At 36.9% G+C, this 25,195-nt stretch overlaps 5 protein-coding genes across 5 annotated transcripts; 4 read left to right on the top strand and 1 right to left on the bottom strand.

Annotated features, from left to right (window-relative positions):
- Positions 1-337: 337 nt before the first annotated feature.
- On the top strand, positions 338-1,866 carry LOC107591452 (mannose-binding protein A-like). The gene is given in 3 exon segments (XM_016280598.1): positions 338-542; positions 645-731; positions 936-1,866. Coding segments are annotated over 3 exon segments (771 nt in total). The 3' UTR covers positions 1,415-1,866.
- A 3,075-nt stretch (positions 1,867-4,941) lies between these two features.
- On the top strand, positions 4,942-10,757 carry LOC107591362 (mannose-binding protein C-like). Its single transcript, XM_016280506.1, has 4 exons — positions 4,942-5,216; positions 8,077-8,190; positions 10,137-10,220; positions 10,339-10,757. Exons 1-4 carry the CDS (start codon positions 5,039-5,041, stop codon positions 10,722-10,724), a joined length of 762 nt encoding a protein of 253 aa, XP_016135992.1. The 5' UTR covers positions 4,942-5,038; the 3' UTR covers positions 10,725-10,757.
- Positions 10,758-11,810: 1,053 nt separating this feature from the next.
- Positions 11,811-13,581, top strand: LOC107591363 (adiponectin-like). Its single transcript, XM_016280507.1, has 5 exons — positions 11,811-11,824; positions 12,254-12,471; positions 12,597-12,683; positions 13,003-13,086; positions 13,216-13,581. Exons 2-5 carry the CDS (start codon positions 12,264-12,266, stop codon positions 13,299-13,301), a joined length of 465 nt encoding a protein of 154 aa, XP_016135993.1. The 5' UTR covers positions 11,811-11,824; positions 12,254-12,263; the 3' UTR covers positions 13,302-13,581.
- A 53-nt stretch (positions 13,582-13,634) lies between these two features.
- Positions 13,635-16,381, bottom strand: cbln13 (cerebellin 13). Its single transcript, XM_016280505.1, has 4 exons — positions 16,144-16,381; positions 14,498-14,560; positions 14,286-14,417; positions 13,635-14,166 (listed from the first exon to the last, which is right to left on the bottom strand). Exons 1-4 carry the CDS (start codon positions 16,295-16,297, stop codon positions 13,889-13,891), a joined length of 627 nt encoding a protein of 208 aa, XP_016135991.1. The 5' UTR covers positions 16,298-16,381; the 3' UTR covers positions 13,635-13,888.
- Positions 16,382-17,026: 645 nt separating this feature from the next.
- Positions 17,027-25,155, top strand: LOC107591360 (E3 ubiquitin-protein ligase znrf1). Its single transcript, XM_016280504.1, has 5 exons — positions 17,027-17,831; positions 18,806-18,901; positions 22,033-22,138; positions 22,235-22,327; positions 23,250-25,155. Exons 1-4 carry the CDS (start codon positions 17,339-17,341, stop codon positions 22,290-22,292), a joined length of 753 nt encoding a protein of 250 aa, XP_016135990.1. The 5' UTR covers positions 17,027-17,338; the 3' UTR covers positions 22,293-22,327; positions 23,250-25,155.
- Positions 25,156-25,195: the final 40 nt, after the last annotated feature.

The raw sequence follows: 25,195 nt of genomic DNA, 5'->3' as shown, positions 1-25,195 counted from the left end.
TTCACATTTGAATCATCAGTGGCAAATCCTTTAAATATGAAAACGTACTTACAGCCTGCGAGTCAGCATTATTTGTCAGAACAGCAGCATTGTAGGCTACTGGTTCAGGAACAGTCCTTGTCCTCCGGAAAATGCGCTGCACACATCTAAATATTTGGTTTGAACTGTTCTGGAACAGTGTTGTAAATACAACTTAACCACTGATGTCTAGTTTTGTCTTGTGAACTTGTGAAATCGCATCATATGACCCCTTTAAAAAATGTGGTGTCTTGCTTTAAGTTGACTGATTGGATCTAAAAAAAAAAAATCTCTCACGTTTTCCCATTGTGCACCACAGATGGCACTGTTAAAGCTGTTCTTCAAGGCTCTTCTGCTCCTTCAGTTTGCACTGCAGCTGTTGGTTTGAGCTGAACCTCAGAACCTGAACTGTCCTGCATATGGTGGAGTTCCTGGCACTCCTGGACACAACGGTCTGCCTGGGAGAGATGGGAGAGATGGTAAAGATGGTGCAATCGGACCCAAAGGAGAGAAGGGAGAGCCAGGTCTGTGTATGTGAAAGAGAGAAATAAATGAAGTGAGGGAGTCTGAGATAGTGGATTATTTCACTCCTACCTTATTTCAACTATTTTGCTCCTATCTTATAGGAGTGAGTGTTCAGGGACCACCAGGTAAAGCGGGACCACCTGGGCCAGCTGGAGAAAAGGGGGAAAGGGGACCTTCAGGTCCTCAAGGTATTAAACATTTAAGTTATTATTATAAGTTATTATAATAATGAGTTATTATAAGTCATTTAGCTATTTCAAAATCCCTCATGTGGAAAAACATGGATTTTTCTACTTTAAAAAAGTTGTCATGTAAATAATTTATATTCAATAATTTATGTTCATTCATGTAGACATGTACCTAATTTCAAAGTGCAATTATTAAATTTTTAGGCTCTCCTGGACGTGAAAGCATATCTGACTCCCTAAAATCTGAGATGCAGCATCTTAATGCCAAGATTGCCATGATTGAGAAGGTTGTGAGTTTTAATACATTCAGAAAAGTGGGACAGAAATACTACATCACTGATGGTGTTGAGGCAATTTTTGATACAGGGGTGCAGTACTGTAAGGACGTTGGTGGAACAATAGTTTTGCCAAGAACTGCTTCTGAAAATCAGGCATTATTGAAAGTATCAGTATCCAGTGGTTTAGGTATTAAGAAGCCATATATTAGAACTACAGACAGAGAAACAGAGGGATGGTTTGTGGACTCCGAGGGGAAGCTATTGACTTTTAAAAACTGGGCTCTTGGTCAGCCTGATGACTATAAGGGACTACAAGACTGTGGAACAATAACAGACTCTGGCCTTTGGGATGATGTTGGTTGTAATGGTCTACATCCCATCATATGTGAAATAGAAATCAGATAGTATGTATACAATATTAAGATACATACATATCTGCAATATTAATATGCTATTAACAGTACGTTTGTCAGGTCTACTTGTTTCTTCGTGTGTTTCCCCAGCTCCTATTTTGGATTATCCTGTGTTTTTCGTCATTAAAGACTGTGAATGCTACTCCGTGTCTCCTACGTTCTTCCCGCAGCAGCGTAACATGACAATTTGTTTGTTTATAATGTTTGTTCTATGCCCTGCACAAATATGTCCAAGGTTATTTCCCAGTGAACTCTGAAGGTGTTTTGTTAGTGAAATTTGTATGTGCACATAAGGCTGTTTATATAATTTAAGACACACTGTATAGGTATTTTCTTAGTTAGGAAACTAACAAACTACACCTCGCGGTCAAAAACAAATCCTTTTTCCCGATAACTGTTGTTATCCTTTGACATCTGAATGGAATAAACAAACCCATAACTTCACTCGCAACTCTACTTACAAAATTAATCATTAACATTTTGACAAACATTGGATGTTGTTTTTGTTTTGTATAAACTTTCTCATGCAGTAGTTAACCCTTGTCACACTCATGGTCTTCGTGGTCAAAAGTGACCAGACACCTGAAATGTAACTCTTTTTTTTCTTCAGTTAAATCAATCTAATATATTTTTCTTCAATAATATTTTTCTTTTTTCTTCTGTATTTTGAGAGAAATTTTATAGTACTAACTAATATTTATGCAATAATTATCAATTTTTCCCATTGAAAATAGTACAAAAAGTGTATTTTCAATTAATGCAGTATCTCAGATTGAAATAGAGACTAGGCCTTTAAAATCCAATGTTTGAAGACATAATAGCACCTCCTGGTGAGAGCAAAAAAAGAAAAACCTGTAATTTCATGGTGTAACCACTAGGCTTGTGAATTCCCTAGTTTTTATACATAATTGTTTACTTTTATTAGGTTGTGGATTTAAATGTATATTAAGGCATTCTCAAAGACTACTTTTTGTCAAGGTTTATATTTTTTGTTGTTTTAAATGTTGATTTGAAGTGTATGTTTTTGCATTATTATTACTACATTCAAACCTGAACACAAAAAGCATTTTGTTACACAAAACATTAAAATTCTATTAAAATGTAACAACAACTAAAAGGAATGCTTTATCAGAGCTTAATCCTTCTATGTCTGATCTGATTTTAACCTCTTATTTCAGTCTGACTCATTTTGGCTATATGTTATAGCCTTAACAATTCTTTTGAGTATGTATAATTCTGTATGTGTGTGTATGTGTGTGTCTGTGAGTAAGTGTGTGTAAGTGTGTGTATCTGGATGTATCCGTTTTACACTCTTGATGTTTTAGAGTGTAACCCCTTCCTTGGAATGCTTTATCAGAGCTTAATCCTTCTATGTCTGATCTGATTTTAACCTCTTATTTCAGTCTGACTCATTTTGGCTATATGTTATAGCCTTAACAATTCTTTTGAGTATGTTTGAGTATGTATAATTCTGTATGTGTGTGTCTGTGAGTGTGTGTAAGTAAGTGTGTGTGAATGGATGTATCCGTTTTACACTCTTGATGTTTTAGAGTGTAACCCCTTCCTTGCTGTCCACTTTTTTACTGCATTATAGTCGAATTATTGATTTTATTTTACATAGTTGCAGTGCTACAGTCACACCAGTTCATAGATGTGTGTGTGTGTGTGTGTGTGTGTGTCCACGCGTGTGTGAGTTGATTTTGCACTCTAGATGTTTTAGAGTTTCACCCCTTCATTGCTGTGCAATTTTTTCTGCATTATGGGGGATTTGTAGATTGTACCCACAAAAACATTCTGAATTTTTTCCCCCCTATTTCCCATTCATTTCCTATGGTCGGTCATTTTTGACCAAAGACCATAAGTGTGACTATTTTTTTTACGACCACTTAGCTTTTTCGAATCATGCCCTCGATTTTTTTTGTGTGTTCACATACCAAGTGCCATAAAAGTCACCAAGTTTCGTACCATTCTGGTGAAGCTAAGATATTTAAAAATTAAAAATGTAAAATTCTCCGGTCAGAAGTGACCAAAGACCGCACAAGGGTATTATGGTATTTGAATATGTGAGGTAGATGCTGCATTATTAATTGCCAGTGTTACTAACTAGTTACAATAATAATATTACTTTTTGCAGTAACTAGTAGTTTAACTAACTACTAATAAGATTTCAGTAATAATATTACTGTTATCATCCATAAAACAGCTCGTTACTTAGTTACATTTGATGCCTCAACTCCTACTGATTTGAAGTCCAATGATCCAATAACTCCTAGATTTATTTTCATAATTTTCACGACTTGCACAGGCACATGAAGTCACCAGTGCAGCAGGCAAGCTTGTAATATGGAAAAGCTTATATTCAACAGATGGAAATATTGCGATTACATTGATTTTGTCAGGAGAAAATATGATCTGAACAATGATGTAAGTTATGGCATTATGGAAGTTGTGGCATTTTACTCTGGCATTGCATGGCTTGCCCACCCACATCCCTCTTATCCAGTTATAAATAAAATCTTTTTAGATTTTTTTTATTTTTGTTATAAAATGCATGCATCATGGATTAGAATCGTATATGGGTAACAGAGAAATTATAGCTATCTTCAAGCTACACATGACAGTTAATGAGATTAGTACAGTGGTTTTACTTAAATGCTACTATCAATTACCACTGAGTGTTTGTAATAACTTTTGACTGCGATCCTATGTGGATTTTGGTCAAATGATGAGGCAGAAATATATTGTTAGTAACACTGGGACATGATATGCAATTACAACTTATGTGGGGAGCGAAAAAAGTAATGTAACTAGTAGTGTAACTAATTACTGTTGCCAGAAAGTAATAAGTAAAGTAATAATATGTGACCCTGGACCACATAACCAGTCACAAGGGTACATTTTTTTATTAATAAAATCGCCTTTAAAGTTGTCCAAATGAAGTTCTTAGCAATGCATATTACTAAACAAAAATTAAGTTTTGATATATTTACGATAGGAAATTATAGGATACAAAATATCTTCATGGAACATGATCTTTACTTAATATCCTACTGATTTTTGGCCTAAAAGAAGAATCAATCATTTTGACCCATACAATGTATTGTTGGCTATTGTTACAAATATACCTGTGTTACTTATAACTGATTTTGTGGTTCAGGGTCGCATATTACTTTTGAAAGGAGTAACTAGTATAACTAGTATATTTTTTGAGTAATGACTGTTAATTACACTGCAAAACTGATAAGATACAAAATCACAACATACACAACCACTAATTCAAGTAACAAATATGCATATGGTTTACTGCAAAGTGCTTCAGCTGAAAGTATCGAGGCTGATTATACAATAAATGAAAATCTACAGATGGTATTAAATAGGTTAGTGGGTAAAAGTTTCTCTCAAACTCTTGAGCTCCTGGCGTTTTTTTTTTTAATGTTCAAACACAGTAAATTTGCATTAGACAAACACGGGGCACCTATCAGGAATCAAAAACGCTTTTTCATCACAAATCGCATAGGCCTATAAATCAAGAAAACATAAATAAAGACCAATAAACAGATCTGAAACTTATTTAGCATTGCAGCAACATAATTCTTGCAGTTTCCACAGTGAACAAATGTTAAAGCATCAAATCTGTGCTGTGCTGCTCCTTATGGAGTTTAAGGTGCTTGTTGCAGCTCAAAGTAGTTGTCCAGCTAATGCTGGGGTGCCGGGCTCACCGGGACACAACGGCAGCCCTGGCAGAGATGGAAGAGACGGGTTTCCTGGACCAAATGGAGAAAAAGGAGATCCAGGTTTGTGCTTTTAGTTGTTGTTTTGTTGTGTACGTCTTAGGTTTGATGTAGTCAAGGGCATTGATTTGGTTTGGACATTGGGGGGGTTGAAGTGTGAACTGTTTTAGTAGAATCCTGAGGTCATGCTCACTCATAAGGTTTATTTATTTGTTTGTGAAATTATATTTTGTCCTATCATCTATGCAATAAAGTAACATCATAGTTAACAATTACTTGTTTACATAGTATATATATATATATATATATATATATATATATATATATATATATATATATTATTTATGCACTTATAAGCTATAGTTTGACAAAATGTTCTAATTCAACATGTCAATCTAACATTTTCTCATATTGATATTGTTTATTTCTCACTCTTTAAAAGTTCATCAGGCTCTTAATGATTTAATCTATGCCATCTTTTGGAATATCTGAAGGCCATATACCATAGTTCTTAACTGTAGCATTTGTTATAATAAGATTAGCCTATTAATCATTAACAGGCCAATAATTACTTTTTTAATTAATAAATGTAGCTTTTGTTATGAAGAAACAACCGCCTGCGCATATAGAACCAATAGCTACAACATGCCACCGTTGTTATATAAAGGGAAAGATCTATTCCCTTAACAGATTATCCAATATAAATTCTACAACAAGTTAGACTAAATTTGACACAGTAAATAAGCCTACAATAAAACGTGATAAATTCTAGTAAAGGTGGTCATGAGTAGCCTAGTTTTAAAAGATTTTAATATATGTTAGTGCTGGTTCAGGACCGTCAGTCATCAGTCTTTTTAGTTTATTTGCCTTTTTAGCAGAGGTGTAAAGAGTACCTAAAAACCATACTTGAGTAAAAGTACAGATACCTTACAGTGAAAATTACTCCACTACACATTACAAGTCACCAATTCCAAAACAACTTGAGTAAAAGCCTTAGAGTATCTGATTTTAACAGTACTTAAGTATTTTACTTATACTAAATATAGGCTCAAAAAATGCACTAGTCAAAGAGATTTGCCAGTGAAAAACTGTAATGTTGTGGAGAAGCTGCGGAAAAAGGCAGAGGCAAGGATTTATGTGCAGGTATTTAATGGAAAAACTAGAACAAACAATAAGACAAAAACCAAAGGGAACAAAGAACAGAATGACTGGCAAACAGACAACCATTAGGCCTACATTCAGCAATTCACAAGGAACTAAAGAAAAACTAGGGCTATATATACACACCGGGGGCCAACAAGCTTAAGGCCCCGTTCACACCAAGAACAATAACTATAAAGATAACGATATTAGCATCCACATCAGCGGATGATATCGTCTGATTATTCTAAGCGTACACTCGTCTGTCGCTTTAAATTCTCAAACTCGTGACAGCAGGATTGATTCTGATTGGCTGTCAATGTTTTTATTGTTCATCAGCTGGAAAAAATCGTTCTGAAAATGTTTCCAACGATATCGTTTCTCTGTGCCTTTATCGTTATAGCTGTGGTGTGGACTCTTCAATTCTTTAATATTGAAAACAATTTTTAGAACTATATCTTTATCGTTATCTTTATAGTTATCGTGCTTGGTGTGAACAGGCCTTAACAAGACAAGACACACCTGAGGAGATTAATCAAGAGGAACCAATGAACAAACGGACTACAAACGGACTACAAACACCACGGGAGACAGGAAGTGACATAAAAGTCCAGGGCAAGGCACAGAGAACATGTAACAAAAACAAGAAAGAGTTGATTTGTGAGGAGAGCAATCACGTTTATTTTCTAAAACCAATATGAAACTGAACACCTCAAAATTACGAAACAAACCAAACAAAAAACAATATCTTTCAAAAATGTCTCTTCAGTATAATGGATAAATAAAATAATGTTAAGTAAAATTAAAAAGCTGAAGCCTTCTTGCACTGGATGTGCTGGTTTCGGCCTCATTGCCGGCTGCAGTCATGTCCTCGTCTCATATATAAAACACCTGTGACTCACAAATACTTGCTAACGAACTCGCATTCACATAAAGTAGCCTTTTTGAAAAGTTTGGGTGAGTAAGGGCAAAAAGTACAAGATGCAGTACTTTCAGTGACCTGTAATAGGCAGTATCACGTCTTTTGTAGCAGAAATAAACTGCTGCAGAAAAAGCTAGGTACATGCAAAATGTAATGTGTAACTGCAACACTCATTTCAAATGTAGTGGAGTAAAGAGTACAGAATACTCATTCAATAATGTAGTGAAGTAGTGAGTAAAAGTTGCTAATATCTTTGATACTCAGTACAACTACAAAGTATCCAAAAAGTTACTCAAGTATAGAAACTAATTACATTTACTCCAATACTTTTCACCTCTGCTTTTTAGATACCGTTTGACTTTCTCCATAGCATTTTAAAGTGTCTGTTTCTCTAAATAAATCAAGTAGATCACATATTTGACCAAATCACATTTCTCGAGCGTGCTGGTGAACACGTGCAGAGTATAGGTTGATTCACGCGACACTCATGACCATTAAGTTAGCGCTTATAGAAGCGCAGAAGGTGCGATTTAAATTATTTCTTAATATTGATTCAAGTAGATTTGAGGTTTCCATTAACCATGGTATAATTATTGGGGGGGTTGTACTTGCTAGTTTTGGTTATTGGGGGGGTTATATCCCCCCATCCCCCCACAAACTACGCCCCTTGATGTAGTGCGATTGTGGGGGTGGGGAGTGGTGGTGGTGGGGGGGGGGGGGGGGGGGGGGGGTTGCACTTACTACTTTGGGTTATTGGGGGGGTTATATCCCCCCATCCCCCCACAAACTACGCCCCTTGATGTAGTGCGAACAGTCTGTTCATGTCATGTTCTAATGCTAAAATGAGATCTCACTCTGCAGGAGTTGGTGCACAGGGACCCCCAGGTAAAATAGGACCAGCAGGGCCAGCAGGGCCAGCAGCACCAGCAGGTGCTGTTGGCCCTAAAGGGCAGAAAGGAAGTCCAGGTCCACAAGGTAAAATAAATACATTTTAACATAAAATAATAACATAAAATACTTACCTGGGGAGACACTATGAACAAGAAGGTGGTTCACCCAGAGCGAGGCTCAGCCATTGCACGGCGCCCGGGTTCACGTCTGCGAATTCGGAATTCCCCCTAATCTTGACTGCATAATTTATGCTAGAGGGGGACTGTATGGGACACCATAATTGGCCAAACGTCACGTCACGTACTTTCCTTACCCTATACACACACACACACACACACACACACACACATATATATATAGTGCCGTCAAAAGGTTTTTGCCCCCTTCCTGTTTTATACATTTTTTGCATAGTTGTCACACTTAAAAGATTCAGATCATCAAAAAATTTTAATATTACACAAAGATAATGCAAGTAAATACAAAATGCCGTTTTTAAATGATGATTCCATTTATTACGGGAAAAAAGCTGTCCAAACCTACCTGGCCTTACGTGAAAAATGTATTGCCCCCTCCTGTTAAATCATGAAAGAACTGTGATTAACCACATTATTTTAGAAAGCTGAGTTAAATTTCCCTAGCCACACCCAGGCCTGATTACTGCCGCAATCTAAAGAAATTCAAGAACAGATGAGAAACAAAATAGTTGACATGTATCAGTCTGGAAGGGGTTATAAAGCCATTTCTAAGGTTTTGGGACTCCAGTGAACCATGGTCAGAGCCATTATACACAAATGGAGAAAATTTGGAACAGTGGTGAACCTTCCCAGGAGTGGCCGGCCTACCAAAATTACTCCAAGAGCGCAACAATGACTCATCCAGGAGGTCATAAAAGAACCCAGAACAACATCTAAGGAACTGCAGTCCTCACTTGCCTCAATTAAGGTCAGTGTTCATGATTCAACAATAAGAAAGAGACTGGGCAAAAACGGCATCCATGGGAGAGTTCCAAGTCAAAAGTCACTGCTGACCAAAAAGAACACAAAGGCTCGTCTTACATTTGTCAAAAAATATCTTGATTATCCCCAAGACTTTTGGGCAAATATTCTGTAAACTGATGCAACAAAAGTTGCACTTTTTGGAAGGTGTGTGCCCCGTTACATCTGGCGTAAAACCAACACAGCATTTCATAAAAAGAACATCATACCAACAGTCAAACATGGTAGTGGTAGTGTGATGGTCTGGGGCTGCTTTGCAGCTTCAGGACCTGGATGACTTGCCATAATTGATGGAACCATGAATTCTGCACTCTATCAGAAAATCCTGAAGGAGAATGTCCGGCCATCAGTTTGTGACCTCAAGCTCAAGCGCACTTGGGTAATGTAGCAGGACAATGATCCCAAACACACCAGCAAGTCCACCTCTAAATGGCTCAAGAAAAACGAAATTAAGGTTTTGGAGCGGCCAAGTCAAAGTCCGGACTTAAATCCGGTTGAGATGCTGTGGCATGACCTTTAACAGTTCATTCATGATCGAAAACCCTCTGTGACTGAATTAAAACAATCCTGCAAAGAGGAGTGGGCCAAAATTCCTCCAGAGCGATGTGAAAGACTCATTGCCAGTTACTGCAAACGCTTGATTGCAGTTGTTGCTGCAAAGGGAGGTACAACCAGTTATTAGATTTAGGGAGCAATTACTTTTTCCACATAGTGCCAGGTAGGTTTGGACAGCTTTTTTCCCTTAATAAAGGAAATTATTATTTCAAAACTGCATTTTGCATTTACTTGGGTTATCTTTGTGTGATATTAAAATTTTTTGATGATCTGAATTATTCAAGTGTGACAAATATGGAAAAAAACACACAAAAAAAACAGGAAGGGGGCAAAAACTTTTTCACAGCAGTGTATACACACACTGTGGACAGAAAGTCCATTTGTGTCTTTTCACATTGCATCATTGCGCAATTGCAAACTGCATAAATTCCTTCAATTTCATAAGAACGTAATTTCACTGTTTCGTTTTCTTTTCCACAGGCACTGCTGCTGACATTAATTTAATTACAAAACTTCAATTAGACATCAAAAAACTAACAGACAGACTCAGTGGAATAGAGAAAGGTATGTTACTTCTAAACAAATAGTAACTGCCTCAAAGTTTATTGTTGTGGGAAAATATATAAGTTTAGTACCTTGCTGTTAACATATTCATTAAATAATATTTAACCTTTATGTGAAGCTTCCAGGTTTCGCATATTTAGGAATATTGGAGGAAAATACTATGTGTCTGATGCGCTGACAGCAAATTACAATGATGGATTGAAGTTCTGCGCAAATGCAGGGGGAAGAATTGCCCTGCCAACAAGTAAAGAGGAAAATAACTTGTTAATGTCATTGCATGCTGTCCTTGGATCTTCTTATATAATGATTGGAACAACAGACATTCAGATAGAGGGGACATTTGTAGATATGCACAATCAACCTCTGACTTTTACCAAATGGAAGAAAAATGAACCTAATGATTATCGTGGAAGTGAGGACTGTGTTGCCATCTTAACAGATGGTGAATGGAACGATGTTAAGTGTAACTCAGAGTGGCACGTGGTGTGTGAACTACAAATGTAATAAATTTCGGAGAACATTTAAAGTAATTATTTCGTTTCATACTTAAATTGTGAGTAAATGTTATGGTTTGGCTACAATTTAGCCTTTGCCTTCTGCATAAGCAAAGCTTCAATTTCACTCCTGGTTATCCTGAGAAAGAAATCAATCATTAACATTTATTTAAACATTGGATCTTGTTGTTTTGTATAAAATGCATCAAATCAATAATTTGTGTTTGGACATCTAGATATATTTGGATTCATCAAATTACTTCTACACTATAAGAAGAAAAATAGACAAATGGGAAAGTTATTGATAATTTTCTACCTTTCTGTTAAGTTTACACATGTTTCCTTTAACCCTACAACACAATACAAAGTGTAATTGACAATACAAGGAAAACACTACCAAAAAATCTGTACCGACTATATTTTTATGGAGTGCATATTTAAATATGGTTCATATAGCCTATATTTTGCACAAACCAAGATAATAAGTGATAATATTGATATTGTGATTTCTTAGTTACTTATTTGTAATATTAATTTAATGTTAAAGTTAATGGAAAACTACAAACAGTTCTTTTTTCACAGAGGTGTCACTTTAGGATCAAAACCAATTCAAAATACTGATAAGATACATAATAATGAACCATGACCACAAATGTAAGCAATAATTAACTGCATTCAATCATGCAGAGGAATTGAGCCCTTCACAACGTAAACAGAACTTAAAGTGTGTCCAAAAGTGGTTTTTCTATAACAGATAGCTAAATGGGTTAGTAAGAAAAGTTTCTTTCAGTTCAGGAGTTCAGGAGCTCAAACATTTGATGTCCTTGCGTTCTTTCAGTTGTTCAACCAGTTCATTTGCTTTAGAAAAACTCTCGATTATAAGGTCATGAATCAAAGTAGGCTATGCGGTTCTTCAATGCAAAAACAATCACTGTAAGTTGCACATAAATTACAGGACAACATATGTGACTAACATATACAGGTTGAAAACTAGTCAAATGATACAGTATTTGTTTCTGTTTGTTTTGTCAATGAACTCTGGGTACCTACGTCAAATTTGGTGAAGGGTTGTGTTCTCTTTTAGTGCTGATCGCCAGGCCTGATCTGTTGGTAAGATTGATATGCTTCTGGTAAGGATTTTTAAAAAGCAGTAAACAAAAGAGAGAAGTAGACATGCCAGTATAGTTTGTTTTGTTGTCCAGTTTCAGTATTTTATAATGTCATAATATTTTATTTTGATTTGAGACCAGTTGGGCAGAATGCCTTTTAATATTCAATATATAACTGAAAATGTGAGAAAAAACGTTACACTTGTTGCTTACCTTCCTTTTACTTTCCGTTGTGAACTTGTTTGAAATCAAAATCAATATCAAACCTTGTTGTTATTAAATATCGTCATAATCAGAGTGAAATTACATTTTTACCAAGTGAAAATTATTTTATAAACTGTAAAAATATTTTCCTTTGGACTCAAGTGTGCATATTCTCTGATGTCTGAATGCAACACTGCGGCAACAGAAATCCTGATTGTGTCCACAGTGAACAGTATATGGCGCTATTAAAGAATCAAATCTGTGCTGTGCTGCTTCTTCATGATGAGTTTATAAAGCAAGAGTTTATGGTGCTTGCTGCAGCTCAAAGTACCGGTAGTTGTCCAGCTAATGCTGGGGTGCCGGGCTCACCTGGACACAACGGCAGCCCTGGCAGAGATGGAAGAGACGGGTTTCCTGGAACAAATGGAGAAAAAGGAGATCCAGGTTTGTGCTTTTAGTTGTTGGTGTGTTAAGTCATAAAGTTTGATGTAGCTGTAGAACATAATGCTGAAAGGTAAGGTGACTGCAGATCAGAGAAATGAGATTTAACCATCACTCTTACTCTGCAGGAGTTGGTGCACAGGGACCCCCAGTGAAAATAGGACCACCTGGTGTTGCTGGCCCTCAAGGACACCAAGGGAATCCAGGTCCACCAGATAAAATTAAAGCACCGTGAATTATTATTTATTAAAGTGAGTTATTATATATATTTATTAAACAGAAAATCAAGATTAATTTTAAACTTTTATATTAAAAAAAATATTCAAGCAAGGTGTCTAGAATGAAAAAAAATAGTCAAACTATAAATAAATAATGATGAAGTTCTAGACTGTGATCAAGTATTGTCTTTTAACCATATCTTAATTGAGTTTATACAGTAATTGCATAAGGTTCAAGAAAAATATGCTTCTTGGTATTTTCTTCTGATTTTTCTTCTGATGCTTGTGATTTTCACTCTGCTATATGCTTTTACAGGCACTGGTGTTCAAAGTGCATTAGTAATACAGCATCAATCTGATGTCAAAAACCTAACAGGCAGACTCACTGTAGTTGAGAAAGGTAGAATTATCCTACATAAACAATGACTGCACTATGTTTTGTTTATATGTGTAATAATATGTATATACTGTATTTAAGATAATGCTTTTTAAAAATAAAAAGTTTAGTCCTAGGATTTTGCATTTTCAGGAAAGTGGGCCAGAAATATTACGTGTCTGATGAGCTGGTGGGAAATTTTGAAAAGGCACAGAAGTTCTGCTCTGACGCTGAGGTGAAGATGAGAATAAAGTTCTAACTTCAATGCAAGCTGCCCTTGAGTCTACTTCCGTATATGTTGGTGCAACAGACAGAAAGAAAGAAGGGCATTTTGTGGATATGAGTGACCAACCATTAACTTTCACCAACTAGAATGAAAAAGAGCCAAACGATTATAATGGAGCAGAGGACTGAACAATTATTTAGAAACGTGGTCTGTGGAATGACACTGACTGTAATTCAGAGCGGCATGTGGTGTGTGAACTGTGAAAACGATTATGAATTTTTACTGCTATGATGTTTGAATGAAGAAGGAATAAAGTAAATCATATGAAAACAGACTGCATTTGCATCAAAGTTTATTGTCATAAAAATTCAGTAATGTTTAGCAACGGTTGGAAGTTTTAAAAAAAACATTAATTCATTGACTGGAGTCATGTGGATTACTTTGATGTTTTTAATCAGCTGTTTGACTCTCATTCTGGTTACACTATTTGAGGATCATACAATGTTCTCTTCCTTTGAGGAAAATATCACACAGATATTAGCATTACAACACTAGTGGCATAAACATCTTTTTTCATCCAATTCCGGATTCTGTGGACACTCACAAAGAGAAAAGCAGAAAACCGCTGAAGCTAGTGTAGCTGTTTTCATCGTCAAAAACCCAGCTGTTCTCCCACAGCTGTGTGCACACTTCATCACCCTTCTGCAGTGAGAGAACAACACCATTGCTGCCATTAGCATTGGTCTCAGGCTTCAGAACAAATACAGAGCATTGGAGCTGATTATTTTTATGGAGACTGACTGCCATTTGGTTAAAAGGGTGAGCATGAGCATAAAATCTGAAGCAATAGACTCCATTCACTGGTGCTGTAAAAGTACCTGCAAGATACATAAACATATGAATTTAGTAACCGTAAAGAAATGCCTTTTATTACTTGAATATCCATAGTCACAATGGACAACTGACAACATAAAGACATATAAATGGCACAGGTTACCAGTGTTGGGGTCATATGCATTTCCAGTGTTAGTGAAGATTTTTTGGTACACCAAAGTTTTCCGAGTGTCAAAAGGTCCAAATTGCTGTGATCCAGATGCCAAAAGTCCAGCTGAAAAGGCAACCTTTTTGGCTGTGATAAGGTAAGTGGACTTGTTTTGGTTTTGCAGTTGGTTTTAAATATACCACCATAGAACAATCATTTTAATTTACCTTTATTTTCTGCCTGGATAGATTCAAGTTCATCCCTTGAGGCTTTTGTGATAGTCCTTAGAGCTATTCAGAATGAACATTGCAGAATTTTATTATAATTATTATATTATAATTTTATTAGTGTTCTTGGATGGAAATGATTCAACAGATCAACGTGTCTTGTAAAGGTGAAAATAGATCAAACAGAAAATACATAAGATGTAGATGAGAACTCACAGTGGTGGACGAAGTACACACATCAAGTACTTGAGTAAAATTACAGATACGTATAATAAAATATTACTCCAGTTAAAGTACTCAGTTTTCAATTTTATTCGAGTGAAAGTACAAAAGTACTTGATTTTTTATGTACTTAAGTAAAAAGTACCGAAAGATGAATGTTTATTTTGCAGTTTTATATAGGCTACTTTTATCATTTAATTTTATATTAGCATATTTTTTTTTATAATCCTACTGCTCAAAATACCTGGGTTTTCCCCAAAATAACCAATAAGGGAATAATGAATATAATAAGGAAAATATAATTAGATTTTCATAATAATTTTTTTCTTCTCAAACCTTGTCTGTGGTGTAAAAACACCCCTGGCCAAATGCCCCCAGAGGGCATCACTTCCCACTTTGATAATTACTGTAGTTACCATGTTCTGAACATCACATCCTTTATTTTCCCTCAGATGTATTTTTAAAAAATTACTTCAATTTAGCACCAGCAAGCTCGTTAGCTAGACAGTTAGCATCAGCTAACATTGACTTATTTTCAGTATGGTTATGAATAAACATTTATATTTGTCTACTCGGCTAGTTGATCCAGATACATAATAACTTAGTCTATGTGTGCTGGCAAACAATATAAAAACGTCGCATAGGGCTAAATGCATAGCATTTTAGTAAAACTGCTAATGTTACAGCAGCGGGGAAGATGAACGTGCATGAGTTATTTTTATTTAATCTGTGTTATATTAATGTTTTTTGACCTAAAACATAGAGACTCTGATGTTAATGTGTCTGCATCATAGACTGTATAAAAACAGGTCTGCATTCAAGCATTTCAGTCTGCTTGTGCTTAAACAGATCACCCTTTACAGCAGATTTAGTTCTCAGACAACTGACAGCTTTGACCTAAAAATGACTTTCAGTTACAATAATTAATCCTAAAATTCGACATTAGTAACTTACTTTTAACAGCATCAGACGCGCGCGCGCTCACATGATCTCCCGGTTCTTGTGAATTCAGTTCACTGGAGACTCGCACTAAACGGTTCATTTGAATCAGTGAGTTGTCGACTCGAGAACAGCTGCAATCGGATCATTCCAATGCGTGAATGAATCGTTTGATGCGATTTGCGAACCGATTTAAAAGGTTCATTGAAAAGAATCAGTTCATTCATGAATCACACCGCTTCTGCGTCTCGGAGATCGTTTGATGTTATAAGGAGTAACGATATGTTTTATGAAATGTAGTGAAGTAAAAAGTACGATCTTATGCTTTGGAATGTAGTGAAGAAAAAGTAAAAGTTACTCAAAATAAAACTACTCCAGTAAAGTACATATACTTGAAAAATGTACTTAAGTACAGTAACGAAGTAAAACTACTTCGTTACTGTCCACCACTGGAACTCATACAACTATTACTGAGAGACACTTACCTTCATTCTCTCTCTTCAGTTCTTTCAGTGTTTCCTCAGTGGCTATCAGCCTTTCCTCAATGTTCTTAAACTGTTCTGATGTAATGAAATCATGTGCCAGTGAGACCCCAACACAAAGCAATAACAGCGTCTTTTGAGCTGCCAACATCTTCATAGCTACCTATGCCTAACGTTTTTATGGTGCATGTAAATTTTGCACAGTTTGGGGCAAGATGGAACCTAATGGTGCAGTAAAAGCAAACATGACCCTTGTATTGTTTGGACTTGCAACACTGACGCAGAAAAGCTTCAGATTAATCTGCAAATAAGGGAGAAGATCAGATATTACAAACAATAATTTTTTGCAGCTATATTAACTCTTCAGATTTGTTTTTCATATTTGGTCATATTCTTTGATCCAATGTCACAGTGGATGATTTCTATGCAGTGAAAATAGTGCAAGAGTTTCCCACTTGAAACTCTTGCTTTGTTCAGAGATAATGGGGATTTTGTCATTTCAATAGTATATAATTAGTTTTAAAAAACTAAAACAAAATATGTTTGGGATATAATTCTAAAACTGATAGGCCTACTGGGCTATATGCAGTAATATGTAGCTTGTTGTCTCCCAATATGAACATTAATTTAAAAAAAAAGTTAAATGTTTAGTCTTTCGTCACTTTGAATAAAGAAATGACTTATAGAAAATAAGTATAGAGACGTTTTTATTGCCAATCACAAACAAAAAATGAATGAAGAACAAATAGAAATTTATCAAATTTAATTTTAGATGCTGTAGTAGCTAATATAACTAGGAATGAAAATAATCAATTAATAATGACACCCAGTATAAAATTAATCTTTACGAAACAAAAATCACATACTTTTCAAACATTCCTGTGCCTGCTCTGTGATTGGATAGAAAGTTCATTTAGGGCGTGACGTCACACGGTCGGTTGAACCAAGAAGGAAAGAGGTCAACTTCCGGTACGGTGCGTGCTGTTCAACAGGGAACACAGGACATACCTGCCAGGAAAATGCGGTAGGCTGTTGTCATAACTGAAAGAGAAATTAAAACACAACACATCTCAGTGCTATCTTTACGACTTTGAAATAAATGTGGCATATGGTCATATGGCCTAAGGGCTTTGTGACGGAAGCAATCGGGTTCGCTGATCAGTCATCGATCGATCAGGATTAGGGAGCACGGTTGAACATGGGAGCGAGATCGAGCCGTTTACAAGAGGAGGCTGCCGCGACTGCTTTCGATAAAGATGGCATCAAGAGAGAGTCCTGTCGACGAATCCGAAGCACCAGGCCCACTAGCCTCATGGTGGAGTTCTCCGGCAGCTTCGACCATGACTCAGAGACGAACCGCAGCCGGTCGGAAGAGGGCAGCGACTCGGACACTGGGCAGCAGGCGAGCAGCGACGGCAGCCCCGCTGACAGTCACATGTCCCCGTCTCTGAGCAGCCAGGCCTCGCCGACGGACGAGAACGGGACAGAGGAGGATGGCAGTCCGGGAGGCCCTGTGAGCGCGGAGGAAATAGGCCGAGCACCACAGCGCACTTTCTCGGAGCGTTTGCCCGGTGGTCGCCATTCTTCCGCCAGCGGCTTCACAGCCAGGTCCGCCCGGGTGAGGGGCACTCACCCCCGGCCAGTGTCTGAGGCGTGGATCGGCCTGTACAGGGTCAACAACCGCCACGGTGGTAAGTGGAAAGACTCATCGTTCCTGTCATTTCAGACGTTACACCCTGTTCAGCTCCAATTCTGTGATTTAAACCTGCGCTGTTCACAGTGAGTAATAGCTAAACAATGCTCAACAGCGCAATATATTAAAATAATCCTAAATGCTTTTCATGGTATTCAAAGAGAGAGTTCACCTTAAAATTTAAATTCTGTAATCGTTTACTCTCCTTATGTTGTTTCAGATGTATATTTGTTTCACAAAAGACATTAGGCAGAATTAAATCTCTATTTACCGTGAACTCTTAATTGAAGGAAAGTGAAGTCCCTAATATTAATCTCATTTTGTATTCCATATGCAAAAGTCAATCCAAAAACTTTCATCAACTAGTTCGCTTAATGAACGTTTGGTTACATGTCCATTTGTTAGCATTCAATAACAGTGATTATATTCTAAAGTATTTATTGAAGAGTAATGAATACTTTATCAAATGTATTGCTTATTATTAATATTAGTTAATGCTTTAACTAATGGGACCTTATTGAAAGTGTTACTGAATGTTTATATACATAATAGGCCAAAGTCAATCTGAGTGAATTGAGTGAATTTACAATATTATTTTGTTTTAAAACCAAATGAAACATGGAAGGTGATTAACAAAGATTAATGATTCTGCATGAGACTAATGAGCTTGCGGTGTAATTAGGCTTTGGGGTTTATAGACATTTCAAGCATTCCTGACAGGATGATCCATGGTGGATTGAAACCGAATAACCAAAGGTAAACCCAGTTGATCTGGTGATCTCTGTATTATTTTTTTTTACACTATAGTGGTCAGTTGGTCATAGTCCAGCTAGAGGGTTCAGAAATGTCGGCCACATGGGTGTATACTCACCCGTCTTTTACTGTGACTGGCCTGCATATCACAAAACCCTTTCTGCATCTCCATTTTACAATGCTAGACAACTTGCTTAATAGTTTCCCCCTCCTTTCCAGCTATTCGTTGTCCCTTCTGCACCAAGCCATTCCCTGGAGGACGAATTGAGGACCATCTTTTAAGTTGTCTGACTTCTCCACCTCTCCCTTATAACAGTAAGCATCCCATTTGTTTTTATTGTTAGGGCCCGAGCACCGATGGTGTGAGGATCCTATTGAAATTGCTCCACTTCTTCTTCTCCTTCTCCAAAGTGAATCGCATTTTTGAGGGCCTAAACATTCTCCAAAACTCATGAAACTTTGCACACGCGTCAGAACTGGTGAAAGTGTACATCTGATATGGGTTTCAGAAGTGGGTGTAGCAAAATGTCTCGATAGCGCCATCTGTAAAATTTCAATGGAGTGCGCCTCCAGCTACGTTTTACTTACATGTACAAAAATACACATGTAACACACCATTACCTACATCTAAAAAACGTCTCTTGGTACAAATTCCAAAACCCAACAGGAAGTACATTATTTAGAATTTCCTGTACGATTTTTGGGCAGTTTTTGCCATTTTCAGACCTTGTACTTTGACGAACTCCTCCTACAGTTTTAATCTGATCATCTTCAAATTTGGTGAGGGTTATCATAAGGCCTTTGTGACGTTAAATTGCGATTTTCGTCAAGGGGCGTGTCCCTGGTGGCCTGACAAGTTTGATGTTTCGCCATGAAACAGGAAGTTGCTGTAACTCAGGCAAGCAATGTCCGATCTGCCCCAAACTTCACACGTTTGATAGGTGTTCTGTCCTGAACACATACCCATGCCGTAAAAATATGTTGTGTCTGTGTGTGCGCGTGAGGTGCCTGCGCGATATCATGCCAACGCTGGTTGGTTATACACCGATAGAAGCAAGACATCATTCAAAACTGTCAAGCTTTTGCAAAATAATTAAAACTGTAAAGCTTTTAAAATAAATAAAAATACTCTCTGCCATCTCGTTTCCTTTCCGAGAACTTTGGAATGCATCACAATGAACCGTAACACACATTTTGTTCTTTAGTTTTGTTAATCTGTCAAAGATTTAAGTGAAATATATTTGGTGTATATGCCTATATATTCCTTTTTGTGTAAGCCTATAGTTTTATTCTGTTTTCTCCGTTCACAGAATCGCTGCAGGTGCGTGTGATCTGTTGAATCCATCTTACACTGTCCTCGGATAAACTAACGCCGGTGCGTTGGGACTTACCTATGATGAGTTCTTGAGTGTGAACATTTCACTCGTTCGATGCGTCAGCGTCACATTTGCACATGCCGTACTACTGGAATTCGTGATTGGTTGACCGCAAATTTCCAAATATTAAATGGAACGATAAAATAACGTTATTAACTGATTAATGGCCATTTCAAATTTTCGATTATGTTCGGAACTATAAAATTAGATTCTGTTTCTGGTTGTGTTCCTGTCAAAATTTTGTTTGTTTGTTATTTAGTTTTGTTTTCGTTCCTTGAACCGGTTCAGAGCCCTGGTTAAAGCATGCTATTAATGCAGTGAAACAGGAAGTTGATGTAACTCAGGCATGCAGTGTCCAATCTGCCCGAAACTTAAAGGGGTCCTATTATGCTCTTTTACAAAGTCTTGATTTTGTTTTGGGGGTGTACTAGAACAGGCTCTCATACTAGGTTGTTCGAAAAACACATTATTTTTCACATATTTTACATTATTACAACGCCTCTCTCCTCAGTCTGGCATGAACAGCTCGAATAGTTCCTGTATCAAATGAAGGCATTACGAAATACTTCTGAAATACGAAATGTGCTGTGATTGGTTAGCTGGGCCAGTGTGTGTTGTGATTGGCACCACTCGGCGCCTGGTCGGGAAATATCATGCCGCCTGTGAGCTTTAGTGTAAATATTGCGTAAAAATCAAATCAGTTTGAATGCGATTTAAACCCGGATGATTGTAACTGCTCTTAAGTTCATCTGCCTTGGGGAAACTAGCGCGTCTCCGACATAGTGATAACACTCGCTGCCTTCTCTAGTGCAGCTCAACCAGGTCTCATCCCATTCGTCGTAATTTGTGATATCACACGTTTTATAAGATTCCTGGCCTGAACACATCTAAAAGCCAGTATTCAGTTATAATTATAGAGTCACCTGCTGGCACCAGGAAATTACTTGTTTCACACTAACTTAAACATGCAATGTCTGATCTGCCCTAAACTTCACATTAGGAATGTTAATTTTAAAGGGATAGTTCACCCAAAAATGAAAATGTGATGTTTATCTGCATACCCCCAGTGCATCCAAGATGTAGGTGACTTTGTTTCTTCAGTAGAACACAAAAGAAGATTTTTAACTCAAACCGTTGCAGTCTGTCAGTCCTATAATGGCTGGATGGAAATCACGGCTTTGAGTCATAAAACATACTCAAACAAAACCAAATTAAACCCTGCGGCTAGTGATGATACATTGATGTGAAAAGACACAAAACAATCGGTCTGTGCAAGAAACTGAATAGTATTTATATAGTTTTTTTACCTCTGATTTTCACCGCAATGTCCAAACTGTTCTGAGCATGTTCGCGTCTTCTTCTTCAGACGGCGCGCGAGGCGTCATCTTCTTCTTGCTTTACAGCAGATCACAGACCTTTTTGCATCAATGTATCATCACTAGCCGCAGGTTTAAAAAGTCATTTAATTATTTATATAAACAACAAGCCAAAACTAATTAATTTAGGCTAAAACGAAACTGAAACCAACGTTGGGTCTCTTATTCCACACAAAATCAAATGTTTCTGTATTCGCGATGTATTTGAATGGCAAATTATTATTTATTATGTACTAAACTTGTGTTCCAATATTCACGTAAAACAAAATGTTTTGCACAACATCACGGCAGTACTGTGATAACACTTAACGGCACAGATTTTACTAAATTTTTTTTTTACCACATAGTTTTTTTTCCCATATGTTTGACTGACTGTATTTTATTATGATAATGAATAGGCTGCATTTTCAAGGTAGCAATGCTTAACTGTGTGCGCACATGCGGCGTCGGCGCAATCACTTGAATTTTGTCCTTCTAACAGTGGAAGAAACTACTCCTTTTAGTCCTAAAGATAATCGGAATTGTAAAAGGTTTTCCTTTATTTGTTTACATTCACAATAAAAACTAATCTTTGTGCTTTTGTAAAATAAGCCTAAAGAAAAATAGTTTCCTTTCGCGCAGCACAAAAATGAACTTTTTTTTGTTTCATCTGCTAATATCTTCAATATTAATTATATCATATCTTGTCCAATAGCTGATGTGCTAGCTAAGGACAGTGGAGAGTGTTCAATTTGTCTCGAAGACCTGCTACAGGGGGAAACCATCGCTCGTCTGGCCTGCCTGTGTGTCTACCATAAGAGGTAACCATAACCATCCAAAAAAAAAAAAAAGACACTTAAGGATTTGCTACAAATGCTTTCAATAGCCTATGTAATGGCTGATATTTCTCTAAATAGCTGCATTGACACATGGAGCAAAGTGAAGCCGTGCTGCCCTGAGCATCCTTTTGATTGATTCGTGTGTTCTTGTGCAATGACACTTTGACTCAGGTGAGTTTAGTCCTTCAAGTAGTTTTCTTTGTTAAAATATATTCAAAAGTTAAATTTATTAAAATGTCATGTCATTCACCTTTATATGGTTCCAAACCTGTATAACCCCATTGACTTTGATTGTACGGACATTAAAGTATAATTTCAAAGTAACATCTTTTGTGTTCCACAGAAGAAAGAAAGAAATGCAAGTTTTTGAACCTTTTTAGCGAACAATTCCTTCAAAGGAATTGTTTACCCAAAAATGAAAATTTGCTGAAAATGTACTCATCTTCAGGCCATATGTAGATAAGTTTGTTTCATCTTCAGAACAGATTTGGAGAAATTTAGCCTTACATAACTTACTCACCAATGGATCCTCTGCAGTGAATGGGTGCCATCAGAATGAGAGTTGAAACCGCTGATAAAAGCATCACATTAATGTATAAAGTATTCCATGCGACTCCATTCAATCTGTTAAAGTCTTGTGAAGCAAAAGGGTTTGTAAGACTGTAAATGGTACTTGATATATGCTTGATAACTAGGCAAGATAAAAAAAAAACATTTTCACTGGAGAAAGTGATATTATAGATAGAGGATTCATATTTTACTCAGAAGCAACAGTTTATTATAAACATGCAGCTTTGAGCTTCACTGGAGTAATGTGGATTATTGTGATGTTTTATCAAATATTTAAACTCTCATTCTGATGGCACCCATTCACTGCAGAGGATCCATTGGTGAGCAAGTGATGTAATGCAAAATTTCTTCAAATTCGTTCTGTTGAAACAAACCCATCTACATCTTGTATGATCTGAGTGAGAGGTTTTAAGCAAATTTTCGTTTTTGCGTGAGCTATTCCTTTTAGATTTAATTTAAAAAAATTAGATCCCTCTTCACTTAACATTATAAGTGCATATTTTTTTCTGTTTCATCATTTTAGGAGACAAGACCCCCTGGCAGGAGCATATTTTCTGATGAGAGGATTGAGAGAAAGACGCAAAGAAACAAAAACAAATAACAAGCATCATCACTTGTGGTCATCTTAATCGGTCTGACTCTGAGTGAGCCTGGCTTTAACTATCTGATGTGAGTCTTGAGACTTGGCTTTTCTCTACTTTACAGTACCTGCGTGAACGGCGGGTTTGCTCTGCTTGCCTTTCCTCTCTTAACTCTTTACTTTAAGGCTCAGAGTGAAACTGGTAAACGGAATAGAACTTTGTAAAACAAACATGTAAATGGAGGGAAGTTACACATGGATCACCTCTCCGTGTGAACATCTTGATCTCCCGGAGGGATGGTGTTCTTCTTACCATGGAAACGTGGTGATCTGTAATTTATGCCGGGCTAAGCATTTGGTTTTGTGCAGCCTGCCGGGGTTGCATTGGCTTGAATGAACTACTTGATTTTGTAGAGTTTGTTGGGCAGATCCTGGATGAACGCAGAGGAGCTGTAAATGCATAAATATTGCACAGGAATTACATATGAGGCATGATGTTTTATATTTTTGGGGGATAATCTTTTTGTTTACCCTTTTCCCTTTTTGTTACTATAGGAACATTTCAAAGGCAGAGTGAAATTTCCAATAGATTTGTTCAATTTAAACTACCAAGAATAGTGGTATCCCTCTAATTACCACATCAGGCCCTTTTAACCTCTTGATCTGATTGCTTTTACTCATTTGTAAAACTGTATATTGTTAACAGATCAGAGCGATACTTCCACTAGCTAGCTTAATGGATGTTATTGGTTGCAGTGAAGTGTATGTTCAAGTGTGTACTTAAATGCAGATGATTTTGACGCTGATGACCTGACAGCATGTATTACTCTTGGAGGGGAGGGTTTGTGAAATTGCTTCTCTGCGTCTCAGACGTAGTAGCCTAGAGAAATCCAGTCACTTTACACTCTTTACACCAGGCCTCCTCTACATTGAATGAGGCCATCTGTGGTGCGGAGATGTATGTCAGGCGCAGTAATGCCATATGGCACATGCTTTGTCTGAGAATGGCGATTGAGAACAGCTGATGGGTAGTTATGACATTATCATCGACCCCCTTGGAAGGAACAATGGAATAAATATAATGAACAGGTCTTTTTTATTTATTTTTTTAGACAGCCCTCCACAGGGTAAATACTTTTTCATGTTTTGAGGTTTATGGGGTTTCCTGATTGTGGGTGTTATGTTCATTATTCTATTGTGTCTTGTAGAGGTCATTTGGTCTGTTACTTTTTTGCCTTCGCTCAAGGATTCATATTTTGAGTGGTAAGACTTTGCTTTTCTCCGCTGAGAGGTTAACTTTGAAAGTATTGCAATGTGTTTCCTTTACAGGACAGTCTGACGGTTCTTTCCAATTGAAAACATGAGAAATGCCATGTGTGTCTGAGCCAAAAGCAAAAGTCATTTTTACAGTTACATGTATGTTTTGTGTCGGTGTAGTGCATTGTGGAGTGGAGGGAGGTATTGTCCGAGTATTTTGACAATCTTTTAAGCTCTCTAAGTTAGCTTTTGCCCTTTAACATATGTGGTGCCATACCTCAATATCAATATTTACTATACTAACCTGGGGCTTAGCTATCTCCAAAGGTGGTGTTTTTGTTTTTTTCTCGAAATATTATTATATATACACAGTATAAATACCATAGTAAGTTCTGTAATTACTCAGTGCTAGGGGTCTTGACCCATTTGATCCTGTGTTTTGACAGTTGTCGGTCAAATATGAATGAGTTGGGAATGTTCTTTGGGTCAATATGATTTGCATATATTCACATCCCCAAACACAGACAATCTGTCTTCATTCTGCTAAAGAACAATTGAGTATTTATTTATTAAACTGTAAATATATATCACATTTCAAAATGGCTTTGTCTTTTGTTTGTCCATGATGCTGT

Source organism: Sinocyclocheilus grahami, unplaced genomic scaffold (genome assembly GCF_001515645.1).
Source record: "Sinocyclocheilus grahami isolate Dianchi unplaced genomic scaffold, SAMN03320097.WGS_v1.1 scaffold141.1, whole genome shotgun sequence".
Classification (NCBI taxonomy): Eukaryota; Metazoa; Chordata; class Actinopteri; order Cypriniformes; family Cyprinidae; genus Sinocyclocheilus; species Sinocyclocheilus grahami.
This window is presented reverse-complemented; position numbering and strand designations above follow the sequence as displayed.